The sequence below is a fragment of the Gambusia affinis genome, linkage group LG14 (assembly GCF_019740435.1).
Source record: "Gambusia affinis linkage group LG14, SWU_Gaff_1.0, whole genome shotgun sequence".
NCBI lineage: Eukaryota > Metazoa > Chordata > Actinopteri > Cyprinodontiformes > Poeciliidae > Gambusia > Gambusia affinis.
Genome location: NC_057881.1, coordinates 10,065,696 through 10,081,760, shown reverse-complemented (window position 1 = coordinate 10,081,760; position 16,065 = coordinate 10,065,696). Strand labels below are relative to the sequence as shown.

The 16,065-nt window shown below is 37.4% G+C and overlaps 1 protein-coding gene across 2 annotated transcripts; it reads left to right on the top strand.

The window, feature by feature from the left end:
- Positions 1–526: 526 nt before the first annotated feature.
- On the top strand, positions 527–15,661 carry LOC122843078 (phosphatidylinositol 4-phosphate 5-kinase type-1 alpha-like). Of its 2 annotated transcripts, XM_044137563.1 has the most exons (16): positions 527–680; positions 1,022–1,116; positions 3,238–3,272; positions 3,451–3,537; positions 4,761–4,891; positions 5,006–5,123; positions 5,339–5,491; positions 7,120–7,419; positions 7,511–7,713; positions 7,850–7,933; positions 8,510–8,558; positions 8,634–8,718; positions 8,815–8,970; positions 9,109–9,310; positions 13,828–13,912; positions 13,990–15,661. In XM_044137563.1, exons 2-16 carry the CDS (start codon positions 1,068–1,070, stop codon positions 14,056–14,058), a joined length of 1,806 nt encoding a protein of 601 aa, XP_043993498.1. In that variant the 5' UTR covers positions 527–680; positions 1,022–1,067; the 3' UTR covers positions 14,059–15,661. The 2 variants fall into 2 exon arrangements, with proteins under 2 accessions (XP_043993498.1, XP_043993497.1); XM_044137562.1 differs by lacking the exon at positions 527–680 and having other exon boundaries at positions 1,082–3,272.
- The last annotated feature ends 404 nt before the right edge of the window (positions 15,662–16,065 follow it).

The following is a 16,065-nucleotide window of genomic DNA, read 5'->3' as shown; positions in this document are numbered from 1 at the left end:
CTTTCTTACATTGTTTCCATGATGCCAACTCTAGTGCAAACATGTAAGGTGGAGCCTATTTCAAGTGCAGTGTTTCAAGTGCACAAACTGAAGACATAAATGTCAACATCAGAATCTGTTGAAACTTGCTTGTCTGATGTCATGCTTGCTTATGCCAGCTGATTAGCTCCTATCTTCTTACTTCTTGTGATGTAATTTGCCCAGAATAAGTGTTTGTTTTTTTCCATTAATGTGCTTTTAAAATAACAAATATTCTTTATAGATAAATAATTTTGTGAAATCCTGCATTTGCAAATTCATGTTTTTATTTTACTGTTTAATGTACATAATGCCAAAATACACCACACTGTATTTAACATTCAATAACTATATTGTATAATCAAACAACTATTTTTGTTCATCAGCAACGATTTAAAAAAAATTTAAATTAAAAAACACTTTCAGCTAATTTAACATATAGTTGCTGAAGAACTTGGCAAGACTGTACAGGATGAATGGGTATTTTATTGTGAAAGTACCAGGAATCACCGGAAGCGCGGTGTGCGCTCGATTTGAGCCACTCACAGAAACTGCCGCATCCGCATTGCTTCCTTGTTTACGTGTTTGCGGGAATCCTAACTTTTAGAGGACGTTTTATTCTTTTTGTGGAAAGTCGTAGAACGCCATCACCAGATTCTCGGGTAAGTTGACCATTAAGACTTTAGTTCCTTTTGTTATTCATAGGTTTAGCGCGGTTGGTTAAAGTGGTGTTAGCGGTTAGCCTCGTCTGTAGACGTCGCCACCCAGTGATCCAGTTAGCAGTCACAGTAACCTACAATGTTCTGCTTTTATCGTTCACGCTCTTTTTTGTTGGCACTTGTAGGCAAAATTTGAACAAAAATTCAGTGTTATTGTAGTTACAGAAAGTTTTGCCCATCCTATGTTAAGATTCCACATCCCCAGAGTTGGTCAACGTGGCTGGTTTTAGTTCAGTTTCAACAGGAGTATTATGTTATTAATGAGGTTCTGCTTGTCTGCCCAGATCCAGACCCGAGTTTAATTTGAACCCCGTCTGGTTTCCTGTCTGAATGGCCACAGCATCTGAGGAGCCTTCAGGTCTTCAGGGCCACTCTTCCAGTAAGTTCAGGGCTGATTTTCATTTTTTTTAAATATATTTTATATATATTATGTAATTTAAGCCAAAAGTTACAAATCCACGTGTTGACTGTAGTACCTCCGCTTAAAGTTTATCTAGGGTAAATATTTTCATCATCTGAAAAGTCAGTGCACCCTCCCCCTTATCTTACTCCCTTTGGCTGAAATAACTTCAGAGAGATGCTTCAGATTGAGGTCAGAGCCATCAACATGTCTCTGACCTCAATCTGAATCTTAGGAAGGTTTGTCCCACTCCTTTTTTTCAAATATTCCAGGGGTTTCTCGCATATACAGCCTATTTCAAGTTTCTTAAGAGTATCTCAAAAACATAACGATTTGGTCTCTGTGCCTCAAAGCCGGGGTAAAGTTCTTTTCCTGGAATACTGCATTGTGTTTACACCAAACATCCTCCGTTCTGGTGTAGAAATATCTGGTTTTAGATTCATCTGTTCAAAGAGTAACCCTGGCACATGTTAAAATTACTTCTGTCAAATCTTTGGTCTTCGCTTTTTTTAATATTTAAGGTTTGATCTTTTAATGTGTGCTGTTAGTAAGAAACTGTTAAAGCAACTGCCTTTCCAGCCTGAAAAAACTGCATTGAGTTTTAGATACATGTAATCATCACTTCTACCGCTTTCAAATTACATAAAACAAAATATCAGGATAAACCTTTAGGTCCTTATTGTGCAGCCTGTACAGCGTCCCATTGGACACAAAAATACATGCCATGAAAGTATTAACTGCACATTTTCTAATTTATTTATTTTTTCCTCGTAAGTTGTCAGTTTGTATATCAAATATTCATGTGTTTCTATTTTTTTAATTCTGTAAGTGAAAATGAAGTTATTTATTTTTATTAAAAATATTTTTCCAGTCTGACATATTTATAGTGGAACTTTAGAGGGAAAAAATCCATTGCTTTTAATAAAAGTACTAAAATAATAAAAACGCCCTAGAGTTTGTTTCAAATTTATTTTTGATTGAAAATATGAAACTTTTTTTTCTGAATTTTTAATCTCTTAACTGCCAGTAACAAAACACAAACACAAAGGGTTGATACTTTCCCCCCCAAACCAAATTGCAGATTGGAATATTGTAGGGATAGTACTACCCACGCCCAGAACTAGGAAAAAAATTACCAACAGCACTTATTTTGATCTTCTATTTTTTATGTCAAGTGGTTTTGAAACTGGTCAAAAAAATTTTTTGGTAAATGGAGAGTTTCATTGTTTCCTGCAAGGGAAACAATGAAACAGGATATTTTCGTAAGAGTTTAAACACAAAGCAATGAAAACAACTTTAAAAACAGAAATCAAACTGAAATGTATAAAATAATTCTGAATTGGAGTCAATTATATAAAAATGCTGAAAGGAAAGACATGAATCTATGTATGGAAATGAAACACTGGAGGAAAAAAAAAAAGAAGAAAATTCCCTTGTAAATCATAACTAATCAAACAGCCTTACTGACCAATACTGAGTAAGTAGGACTATATTTATATAGCACCTTTCAAGGTTTCAAAAGTAACAAAGGCAGATTTTAAAAAAGTTGCTGAGCCAGAAACTTGTCAGATCCAATCTAAATGGGTCACACCTAATCATGTGGAAAACTTGTTACTTCCAACTTCAGAGCTCAAAAAGCACAAAACAGTTTTAACAAATTATTTTTAAAACTGCAGATTTCAGAACTAATAGTAATATAATTGTTATTTACATTAAAAAAAACATGTGAAAAGAGAACTGCCTGTGCTGGAGACACCTGTATGTGTTTCACGTTCTAGAAAATGTTTCTTTGTTCCTCATTAGCACAGTTTGAATTGATTTTTTTTTTAAAATACTGGTTTAATTCCTTCCACTGCACTCAAAGACCTGCCGGGTCAGTTTTGGAGGGCACTGTCTTCTCTCAAAGGTAACAAATGAGGTTGGTCTGCATGCTTGTGTTGGAGTCCTGCTGAAATGTCTGCTTTTTATTGTAAGGAATGACAGTTGAGTTGCACAAAATAATTACATCCAGTGACAAAACTGCCTTTGCTTGGTTACCTTATTTTTTTTTTTTTTTACAATTTTTACGTAACGTCCGTTTCTTCCCTCTTCTGCCTGCAGACTCAACTGGGAACCGAAAAAATGTTGCTTCAGAGGTGAGCCGCAACACATTAGCTGGAAACTCAGTTGGGACACATAGACACAAATCACCTCATTTTGCTGACATCCTATCTTCTCCTTCCTGTTTGAAACATAAGAATGGTGCTTATTGCTTCAGACTCAAGATTTCTTTTCCCTGCCTGACTTTCTGCTGTCTTGTGTTTGGACTGACAGGGTCCGAGCATCGGCACGTCTCAGGCCCTGAAAAAAACCATCGGCCATCGGGGAGTTGATCCCACGGGGGAGACGGTCTACAAAAAGGTGCCATGACAGATAGTAGCTCTTTATGAGCCAGCAGAACTTCATAGTGTCGGGATTTCTGCTAGTGTTTGTGCTATATAATCTTATAATCCATTGCAAAAATATCCACACCTTCAGACCAAAAAAAAAAAAGCAGTACATAATTGTGAAGTGAAGGGATCATGGTGCATCGTTTTCAGAAAGGTTTTACTGATGAAAATGTAAAAAAGGTAACATTTTTATTTAGGTTAGGTTTGTGTGGAGGATAGCAGTTTGTAGATCCATCCACATAAACGGTGGATCCAGCTCCTCCAATCTTATTTTAGCATGCTTGTTTTTAAATCATGTCCTATCTGACAGTTTAACAAGTAGAATTGATGTGTGAGTTCCTAAAAGAGGCCAAACACTTTTACTTTCACAAATGAAGCAATGCGACTTTTGCTCTAATGCTTCGCTTGATATACATTTAGAAAAGACTCACTTTTTTAGAACTTGCTCTGTGATTGTTTCAATTGCAACAAACAAGAAAAAAAAAGAAAAGAAAATAGAACAGGTGGTGGAGAAAGTTAACTAAAAAAGGAAGCGAGAAAGAAGGATGTAGAGAATACAAGAAAACACATTTGGAATCTGTTTCTACACCGAAGGAAAGAGAGAAAGAAAAACGAGAACTCGATAACACAATGACATATGGCTATCTAACAACAGCAATACCACTGAAAACTGCACGGTGCTAATTAATGGAACCTGTATTTAGCCCAGCAGAGTGTATCTATAAACACCTGAGTTCGTACCTCAGGTGTCTGGCTGCTTCTAATTAATGCTCTTAACGCCAGCCTTGTCAGTTCAGGTGCGTTGCGTTAAGCAGTATTGTGGTTTTGCCACACTCTTTACATTTTTGGTTGTGGTTTAAACAGTTTTACTTGAGAATTACGACGCTTTAGATATTGTTTTATAACCAATTCTGCTTTACACTACTTCCTGGTTTGTCTGCTATGTTCACTTATGTTCTTTAACAAACCTCTGAGGCATTCATAAATAAGATTAATAACTATTTACTAATATGGCAACTTCTGCAGCCACTTGGCTGCTGTGGACTTTATTGTAGGGGTATCTGAGTAAAGGAAGCTGAGTATAAATGCCTGTTAGGCTTTTTAAAAATCTAACTTGGTGATATTTTGATAACCACGAGTAACATCTAGTCTTTTATCCTACATTTAAACCTGCAAGTATTCCCTTCTATCCAGACAACATCTTCCACTCTAAAGGCGGCCATACAGTTGGGCATCACACACACGGTGGGCAGCTTGAACCAGAAACCTGAGAGAGATGTGCTGCTGCAAGACTTTGAAGTTGTGGAAAGCATCTTCTTTCCCTGGTGAGTTTGTAAAAATTATTTAGCAAGGAGTTTGTTGTCGCATGCGGATCGATTTCCTTTTATTTGTCGCCTGTGTTCAGAAAATAAATGTCTCGGTTTGTCTTTTTCTGGCAGCGAAGGCAGTAACCTGACACCGGGTCATCACTATGGAGACTTCAGGTTCAAAACATATGCTCCAATGGCCTTTCGTTACTTCAGAGAGATGTTTGGCATCCGGCCTGATGACTACATGGTACTTCTGTCCACACTATTCAGAACAAGTGAATAATGAAACGAATGAGGAGAATGGGTAACCAGAGAGCAATGGAGTTTTGGCACGAGAGAGGCGGGGCTTTTTCCACCTATTAGTGTTTCTAATTTTAGAGTTGGTGTTACTATTTTTAGAGTTGGTGTTCCTTTTCAGTTCTTCTCTCATGTCTCCATACTTGTACTATGATTTGTTTACAGTATTCTCTGTGTAACGAGTCTCTGATTGAGCTGTCGAGTTCCGGGGCCAGCGGATCTCTGTTCTACCTCTCGAGTGACGATGAATTCATTGTTAAGACAGTGCAGCACAAAGAGGCAGAGTTTCTCCAAAAACTGCTTCCAGGATACTTTATGGTAAGATCTTATTCATTGCACACTTTTCTCAAGCTAGGCCTCAGGGCAAACGGTCTTGCATGTGTTGAATTTTTCCGAGCTCATAAACGCCTTGTTTGCATCAGAAGGTAATTACCAGGAATCTGCCGAATTGAGGCTGAAGTACTTCATTCCTTTGAATCGGCTGAGTCATAAATACAGAGGATCGGATTGAGAAATACCATAGTTTAAATCACAAGATCTGTTGCAGTATACTTCTTTTTGTAGTGATCATTTCCTCCTGGCATATTAACTTTAATAGGAAACATGACATGATTAAAAAATACAGTTGATTTTCCTTTCAGGTATCTGATAAGAGCAAAGTCTATGCTTATACGGTTGGCTTCAAGGAATAGAACCACAATACGTTCCCATAAGTTGGATGCAAATAATATGTCATTGCATCCAACTTATGGGATGCAATGACCACAAGTCATTGCATCCCATAACACTGATTTATCATTTAATACTAGCTTCACATGAGTTTTCTAATAATAAATACCTCATCGGACCAAATCAACACCTGTCTGTTGTAAACATCCCAATATTCTACAATTATTTTAATCTAAAGAGATGGACAAGAGGAAGAGCTTTGTGTAAAAAAAACTAAGTACACCCTTCTTGGTTCCATATAATTTGAGAGAGCAATAATTAGCTTATTTGATTATCTTCATCTGTGTCTGCTTCTATGGAGGCAGGATTTTGGTCCGTTTGCTGTTCTGGAGCAATTAGGTGTTTAACACAATGCCAAGATGGAAAGACTACAGCAATGATCTTAGAGAAGTCACCAAGAGATTCTATACAAGTAGAAAGATTTTATATATATACATTGTTATCAGGAGGACGTTTCAACATATTTCTGATTTTCTACAATTAAGGATGATTTAAAATAGTCAAATAATCCGGTAAAGACCAGATTGTGTCCTGACACACAAAACAAAGGAGAGTATTTTTTTTTTTATCAAGGGTGTCTTTAGGTTGTACAATTATTCAGATGGGCATGAAGAGAAGTCAGACTAAGTGACAATTAGGGCTGAAACAATTAATCGGGTTATTTGTGATTAATCGATTATTGAAATAATTGTCAACTAGTTTAGTAACTGACAAATTGTTAACTGAGGCATGCAGACTCAAAAAAGACAATTGCTGAAAGAACAACTTACTCAGGGGAACAATTAAGCCAAAATTGTACAAAAAACATTTGCAGTCAAGAATTTATTTTTGTCTGTGAATATGTTCTATGCGAAACTCCTTAATCTAAAGATTGTGGCATAGGGTTGTCTTTTTTCTGAACAAACAAACAAAAAAAACACCTTTTGCTGTCCAATTATTAATCGTAATCCAAAAAAAAAAAAAAATAGATCAGCCATACATTATTGATGTTAAGTCAAGGACAAAAGGTCGTTACAAGTTTTCTTATCTGCAGATTTATCCTTTGCTATAAATAATCAGGCATATACCAAAGAAATGCCTATGTTGTTGCCTCTTAGCAATAAAATGTATATTTTCTCATTTAAAAAAAATTATTTGAATTATTTACATTTTTTAATGTATTTCTGATATTGCATAAAAATGAATTGCCTTCTTCTCCGATTTCTTTTCTTCTGTAGAACTTGAACCAGAACAAGAGGACCTTATTGCCAAAGTTTTATGGGCTGTACTGTGTTCAAGCAGCCGGTAAAAACATCCGCATTGTAGTTATGAACAATCTGCTGCCCAGTTCGGTACGGATGCACCTCAAATTTGATCTGAAAGGCTCCACTTATAAGCGACGAGCCAGTCCCAAAGAGAGGGAAAAGGCTGTTCCCACCTTCAAGGACCTGGATTTCATTCACGACATGAATGAGGGTTTATTCCTGGAGGCAGATACTTACAATGCTGTCTGTAAAACTATTCAGAGAGACTGTCTGGTAAGATTTAAGTTAAAACTTAAATACATAGTTTACTATTAATTTAATGTGTTTTTTTTCCCATGACTTAGTTTGTTCAACTTGGTTTCAGCTGTTGCAGAGTTTTAAGATAATGGACTACAGTCTACTAGTGGGAATTCATAATTTAGATCAGGCCTGTCGAGAGCAAAATACAGCAGCAGCAGCAGCAGCAGCAGCAGAAGGAGCCGCGAGGCCGCAAGTCCAGAAGTCCCTGTACAGCACAGCTATTGAGGCCATCCAGGCTGAAACGGGACGAGTGGAGCCAGTGGACCAGTGAGTGAAAATGAGAAGGTCTTGAGTTCTGGTCGGAAGGTTATATCCACTTATGGACAGAAAGTCTGTCTCTGTCAGGCTGCTAACCAAACAGCCAGATAGAAATCTACCGCACTAAGTGTGTTTAAATTTTCAGGACCGGAGGGATCCCTGCACGAAACTCAAAGGGCGAGAGGCTGCTGGTGTACATTGGTATCATTGACATTCTGCAGTCCTATAGGTGAGTACATGTTTGTGCCTCTGTTTAGTAAATAAGAACCAAAAACCAGGCCTCATGGAAAAAAGCAATACATTCACAGATCCGTTCAACAAAACGCTCCTAGATCATTTGTTTTTTAGCAGCAAGACTGAAAACTCACACACACTAATATTGTAAGTTCGCAGAAACTTAAAACTTTGGATTGGTACTTAACAAAAAAGAAATTTTTGTGCAGTCTTTGTGAACAGCTTAAGTGAAACAGAAACCTATGTGTTGTATTAAACTGAGTTCACTTAGCATGAATGAAGCTGTTTGCATTGTAATGATTATCGTGAGACTGCCATAGATAATGAGTCTCTTCAGTCAGAGGCCTCTTCGTATTCATTGCAAGACTGACTGCTATTGGAGGTGATTCCATCAAACAGTCATCACTGTCTACAATGACTGTTTGATGATACATGGATGATATGAGTTATGACATTTAATTTCCCTTTGGGGTAAAGTGTTATTAAATTTAATTGAATGTTGAATTAAATGTGCTTTGTCTGGTAGCTTATGTAACAGGCCTTGGATCTGTGTTTGTTTTGTTTTTTGCAGATTAGTAAAGAAGCTAGAACATTCCTGGAAATCCTTGGTTCATGATGGGGTGAGTAGTTTCTAGTTTGTTGGTTTGTTGTGGATGAAAACACAGGTTTGAACATAAACATTTTTCCCCACTCAGGACACTGTGTCGGTACACAGACCAAGTTTTTATGCGGACAGATTTCAAAGGTTCATGAGCAGTGTGGTTTTCAAGAAGGTGCCAGGTAAAGTTTATGTTAAATCACTGCTAACAAAAAAGAAGAAACATCCCCATTTTACAACTTGAACTCCTAATTTGCTCTTTACTATCTTGCATGTAGTAAAAGCCTCCCCAGTTAAGAAGCGTCGGGCTAACGGTCCTGTGAAGAAACTTGCTGGCACCGGGCTCTATCTATTGACTCAAACCAGCTACCAGCAGCCTTCACTCCAACATCAAGTCAGCACTGACACTAAGGAGGACACCGAGGGAGTCAGCGGTAATAGAAATAAGAGCGCAGCTGCTTCAGTTGTAGTGTGGGAAACAAAGTTTTATTGATAGCTGAAAACATGTGTTGGCATGTCAAGTGACACGTTCATAATCCAGTAATACAAGTTTATCTCCTTCTCCCACCCAGGCATTCAGTCTGGTCGACCTGACCTCCTCCTGCAGAGCTTACTACACAGCGGCAGTGCTGCCAACACTCCTACAACTCCAACTTTTCTATCTCTCACTCCCACAGTACTCACTCTGTCTCACTCTCAGGATACCTCAGTGAGTGAAGGAGAAGGTGGAAGTGAAACACCCAGAAGACACCAGGACAGCAGCACACCCCAGAGGTTAGAAGGAGCATTTCAACTCGGTTTAATTATAAGGAGCAAGTAATTCTCAACAAATGTCACGTCAGTGGACTTCACAAACTGGCCCAATTCCAATCCAGTTACACTAGCTCTCACGTGTACAAACGCCCTGTGAAAATGCCAGGTATTTCTGATGTAATAAAATATGCTTTAATTATTTTTAACGTTTTTTCATGTATAGTGTGATATGTATAGTGTGATATATACTACACAATTCAAAAGAGGCATAATTTAGAAATCTAAAAAATAAAAAGCTGCATTACCTTGGTTGCTTAAATATAAAACAATAGCCTTTGGTTCTTTTTCAGCATTAAGTCTTGAGTTCACAACATCCATCAATAATAGAGAATCTGATTGTGTCCAGAGAATGATCCTTTCTCCAACTAGATTCTTGATGTATGAGGTTGAAGAAGAGTCAGTGAGCTGAATTCATAAATTTCATTTATTGATACCAAAATACAGCTGGTCCAGCCATCCAGGTCCTCATAGTAAATTTTATTATGTTAATAAAATGCCTAAATACCACACCTGTGACTGATGCCAATTGAATCAACAACTAGTCTTTAATTGTTTTAAGGGGTCAAAAAAGAAGGTCAGAGTTTTAGTTATGCTGAGTGTATAACTGGAGACTCTACCATCGGTTTCCAGGGTGTTCATAAACAGTGGAATACCAGATTCAGGAAATTACCAATCAGAGCCAGGAGAAAGGTTTTAGCGCTATCAATGCTCATGTACACGCCACTCAATGTGCTAATGGCGGAAAAAGAACTTACAGTTATAGAAAAACTGTTTATTAAGATCCAACAGTGCAAAATGTAAATTATTCCCATTTTTCAACTGGTCTTAAAATTTTGATCAGGAGTGTATAATTTCTTTATCTCCTACATGTCTGCTTTGACACCTTCAGATAACTCTTGAGCTGGCCTTCTACTTTGTGCTTGTTTCCAGTGGTGTCAGGCAGGTCACGATTCAGTGAGGAATGGATATTCTAAAGGTTTTCAAGAAAGTGTTAAACATCACTGCTGGTAATAAGGAAAGTTAGCTTCAACCCACAGCTACTTAATGACATAAAGTCATTATATAAATATAATTAATGAACCAACCAACTGCTCCTTGTTTGAAAAATAAAACCCTGGCTACACACTTCATATGAGAGAAAGTTACATTCCAGTGCTAAAAGAATGCTGCTACTTAGCCAACTACTTGGTCAGAAATGCACCATGAAGGTCCTGTTGTTTATAGAGTGAAGTGTGCATTCTTTTACCATATATTATCTTTGGATGGACATTCTTATGAAGCATCTGATATTTTTCCCCACTTCACACATGGATGCTTGCACACCGTGGAACAGGAGTGAGCTCATTCACGTGTGATTATCATGAGTGAATAATAATAATAATAATAATAATAATTCACCCATAAGAATAACTTCACCAACCCTATATACCTGTAGGAGTCAGGACAGAGGAGCACAGAGGGTGAGAGAGGAGGGATCATTTCAGGAAAGGTGAGTCTAATAAGTAAGGTTGGCCACCATCCAGCACAGGTCGCCTCTGGTCATCCTTAAGGGAGCCAGTTGATACAGGAATAAAGATGGCGGGCCATTCCTGAATATGAATGGTCCATACAGAGTCTGATGTGGAATGGAAAATGCACTTTGCGCAGTTCTGTTTTGAAATAAAAAACATTTGAAAAGCTTAAGGTTCAACTTAAAGTGGCCATTCAGCTGAGCTGCATGATGAAGCATCAACTGCTCCGTCAAGCATCAGTAATTCAAAAATTACTATTGTACTATGAAGGCGAAGATGTGATACCAGAAAAGTAGAGGGTATTATGCAAAAAAATTGTAACATGATGGAAAAAACCATGACGCCAATATGCACAGTTGATTTTTTGAGGGTTGTTGATTTAATGAACTTAATGGAGCAAAGTTTTAACATTCCTTCTATAGCAACCATAGACTGTACTCTTGTATGAGAACCTTATACAAGAGTATTGGGTATTGAGTTTCACATATCTTATTCTTTTCATCTTTTATTATTCTATTCTGCAACTTCAGATGTTCTAGTTTTGTTAGATTTTATAAATATGTCTAAGTTTAATTATGTAAGAAAACAATAATTGTCTGTATGTCCTACTAAAAGGCATGCAGTTCTAAATCTGACAAACGTCTTGAGTGAATCGCACTTGCAAAACATTACTGAAAACGAAGGAGGTACTGGTGGCCAGAAACTTTCTTGCTTAAAAAACAGAGGCTGGTAATAAGTATTTGCAAAATACAGCAATGTAATTTTGTGGGGGGTTTTCTTGTCAATGCTGTAAATATACATCTTGTGTTTGATATTTAAAATCCAATGGCTTCCTAAAACTTCTACACACCAAGCTACCTCTGTTAAATGTGTCAAAAAAAAAAAAGAAATTAACTTCTTAGTTCTTACTAGCTGTTTGAGAAATTTTGTACTCACCTATGTTTGCAGATATCCTAGGGATTTAGACCCCTTGACCTTTAAACCTAGTGATGCTGGATCGAATCTGGCCTGAACTGCTCCCCTTCGTCTTCTTCCTCAGACCTGCAGAGTAGTTTTTCTTTTAATTCTATCAGTCTGGACAGAAAGAGTTGAGCAGACTCCTTTGGGTTTGGGAGATGTCCATTAATATGTACTGCAGGTCCGATGATGAGTCAACTTTGTAGTGACAAGCAGATCTCTGAGATGAAGGACAGGGTTGACAGCTTTGATGACGGTTTCAATTATTTCATTCTCAGAATATCCCATCTCGAGTCCTGACTCAATCTGGTTATTGAGACTGGTGAGAGAAAGCTTGTCTTTAAATTCTCCATCCCCAATCTTGCTCTATACTTTTAAGTCTTTCTTTAGGTACTCTGTAGGTTCCAGGAGGATTTGCCTTTGTTGCCAATTACTGCCATTGGGCTCATATTTGCCCCCAAAGCTCCAATTTTCTTCTCCAGGATGCAATGTTCTTCTTGCACCTACTGAAGTTGCTTGTGTTCTTGCTTGGGTTTTTCTACAGGAGCATTTTCTGACTTTTGAGATTCAGGTTCAACTGTTTCATGCCCCTTGAACCAGCCACCTTGAACCCGTTTCACTGTGCTTTAGATAATGGCACACTTTGACGAGTTCTGGCTTCTCAAAAGTTCTTAGTGTTGTGAGGATTTCATCCAGTACTTGCTCCATGTAGACTTGGCTGGCATGTCTAGGTTCCGCTCTCAGGTAGGATGCTTATTTTATCTCCTGGCAAGATTATGTTACACACGTGATGGCAGACGCACTGATTAGTGTGCAATGAAGTGTTTTCATTCTGTGAAAACAGAGAAGAGCTTCTTGAGTAATGGATTCGCTGTGATGCTGACTTAACTGTTCAGCTTATGCTTACACTGAGTTTCTAATGCATTTATGCTATGCTAAGGCTAGTTCACACAGCAGATGTCGATAGTCTAATCCGATTTTTTTTTGTTTTATTTTGCGTGGTTGTTCATACAACTGATTAAATATAATTGCGATGAGACTTAATCGGGGAGGTCAGACTTATTTCATAATTATAATTTTCAGCTATTGTTTATGTCAGCTTCTTGCGGTGCAGAAGTACGATGTCTTATCTTTATGACATAATAGTCCGGATAAAACAGATGCTTTGAAAACAATCGAACATGTATCCACATTTCGAAGTGGCATATATCAGATATTTTGCGAGGAAGAAAAGATCGGAATTGGGCCTTTCAGGCTGCCAGGAATCGGAATATAGGATTTTGACTTCACATGCCTGCTGTGTCAACATAGCCTACTATTTTAGTAATTACATAGTTTGTACATTTTCTGTTATGTATTACGCACAAAATAAAACATGTAAAATGCTTAAATTTCGTGGTGCTTTCGTTCGTGCACAGCAATAATAAAATGAATTCTGATATTCGATTGTATAATTCATATAAAATTATGAACTTAGCTTAGTAGTTTTTACTCACTATGGACCAGTGCTCGAATAAATCTATGATATTGTATACCTTGTAACTACCCTATCACTTGTAATCAAGGGGGAAGCAATCGTAAACCTGCCTACCTTTTTCAAGGAAGCTAACGGTTGATAACATTTAGAGCAACGGCAATTAACGATCACACCTAACGATAGTTAGCATTTCGGCTAGCAGCAGTTAACAGTCAACAGTAGTACACAGAAATATCTCAAAATAGAATCAATGCCAATAAAACACAGTCCTGAATTTACAGACACTTCTAATAATGGTACTTATCTATTACTTATGCACTCAACCCACCTGTGAAAACAGAAATTGAGAAATCAGATTCTTGTGTAAAGGCTTCGCTGTGATACTGACTGGTTTTTACAGTTTACGCTTACACTGAACTCCTTCTGCATAATTCTGGATAGTCAGTCTCGTCGTTGTGCGCCACCTTCTGGTAGTAATTGGTACTGCACCAGAAATCACTGTCTTCTTTTTTTTCTTCTTTTTTTTCTTCCAGATTTCAGTCTTCTGATCAAGAACATATTACTACAGAGGATCCAATCCCACTCAATGACATGGCTTCCACTGAAAGAAAATGCCCTGTAAGTAAAATTAAAGTTTTCTCTGTCAGCTTTAGCTTACCTTATGTCTTTTTATCTAACCTTTTTTTCCCCCACAGGCATTAGATGCGGAACAGAAACCAGGATTCAACGAAAATAAAGTGGGAAGTGTTCATGAGCAACACTGAATTATTTATAAGCCCTCCACTCCCACCCCTCTCTTTGTCTTCCTTGAGGTGCCAGGACTAACAAATCCTTGTAGTGAATCACTGGGACCAAGCCGGACGTTTGTTTATGTTTGTTTACTTACCTGTTCGTTTGCACATTGATTTCTGAACAGATGTGTTCTGACATTAGCAAATGTGGGAACATTAATGTGATGGTTAGTGAACACTATCTTTCTCTCCCAGGAGTACTTGTATTTACATCTAGTCATAATATTTCATTCTTATCCTAATTTAAACCAGCATTCAGGGTGACTTCAGGATTTTTTCTATTATTCATTTATTTGTCTTCTTGGATGCCATTCCTTATTTTGCATTTGCCAAATCACTCTTGCAAGTCCCAATACAAGCGCTGGTATCTATCCTATTGTATATTGTACAGAAAAGATAGATGCATACAAAGTGACATCATGGATTGTTGCAATTTTTATATATTTAGATGTGACCACATTTTGAAAATAACTGAGGGATACTTTGTATTTAAGAACTAGTACATGAAATTATCGTCTGCTGTCTAATCAAAAAGTGTGAATTGAACTAAAGATGTCAATGACTTAAGTTTATTTTAATAGGAGTTTTTTTATTTTGGAATCTGGGACGTTTTGCGCCTCCTAATGGCCAATAAGTGGTATTGCAAGTAACATCATTGTCTATTGGCTTTACTTTCAATACTCAATAACAGGACACATTCTCTATAAACAGTTTATAGACCTCACCTTAAGTGGTTGAAGTTGAATTATTATGATTTTTTTAAATAATTGATTTAGTTGCTTTAAAGCAAATCCATAAAATGTATATGTGGAACACTTTTTTGAAGCAGATGTTTATGTTGAAAGGAATTACTGTATTCATTTGTAATAAGATGCTGTTTTTTTTTTTCATTTTTAAACCTTGCTTTAAATGTACATAATGCTGGGGAAAGTCAGGACTCTCAGTTTTTTATTTAACCAAATTTCCTAATGGATCTATATGACTTCAAACACTGTGAATCCTAACAACTTCTAATGCTAAGGTCAAAACTATATTTTAATAGAAAATGATTGTTGTTTGTTTTTTTAATACTTTGAGTAGATGTGATCAAATATAATTGATAGATGGTGAAGAAGCACCTCAACAAACACTGATCTGGGGTTTGTCTCATAAAAGACCTCTGTTCGGAATCTTGTACTTTATCCGTTTTGAGTTTGTGCAAACGAAAGCCACCCATCAAAAAGCAGTTTCTCTTGAATCATGTGACTGGAACCAAAAAGTAGGAAATTACATTATTATAAGCTGGTACAATCATTTTGCTTTCTCATGGATGTGGTTGGTACAATATGCACAACATTACTCTGACAGCTGTCAAGTGATGTGCATGAAAGTAAAAGTATTTTTACAGAGGTGCAGATGCCAAATTTGGAGATTTTTGGATGTTCACCTGACCTTGGTGCAGGGTTGTCTATCCCTGTGGAACAAGTGCACAGACACTCTTTCTTCATAATATTGTTGTAGCTGTAAATGTTTGCAGTCTAATCAGACACTTACACCGTTCTTGTATAATGTCAATTTTAATAAAAAGAAAACACTGCCACAGGACTATTTTCTCTTATTTTTCAAGTGTATTTCTGTTTATGAAATATAACTCAATGAGCTTAAATACTAAATTCATTCATCCATTATTTTCCACTTATCGGGGTTCAGGTTGTTGGGCAGCAGCTTAAGCAGTGAGGCCCTGAATTTTCTCTTTCCAGTCACTTGTCTCCTACCTAAATCATTTAGCACAGATATTGGTGACACTGTAGTGTCCATCCATCCATCCATCCATTTTCTTTACACCCTTCTTCCCTAATGGGGTCGGGAGGGTTGCTGGTGCCTATCTCCAGCTGCGTCCCGGGCGAGAGGCGGGGTACATCCTGGACAGGTCGCCAGTCTGTCGCAGGGCCACTGCAGTGTCTCTACTGTTAATTTAGGAAGTGGGTGAAATATGTCACT

Excerpts from the sequence above, each read along its gene's own strand:
- LOC122843078 (XM_044137562.1), top strand. The coding sequence starts at position 3,114 with ATGACAGTTGAGTTGCACAAAATAATTACATCCAGTGACAAAACTGCC. Across the intron at positions 5,492-7,119 it reads TGCTTCCAGGATACTTTATG|AACTTGAACCAGAACAAGAG; the intron begins GTAAGATCTTAT and ends TTTCTTCTGTAG. Across the intron at positions 7,934-8,509 it reads GACATTCTGCAGTCCTATAG|ATTAGTAAAGAAGCTAGAAC; the intron begins GTGAGTACATGT and ends TGTTTTTTGCAG.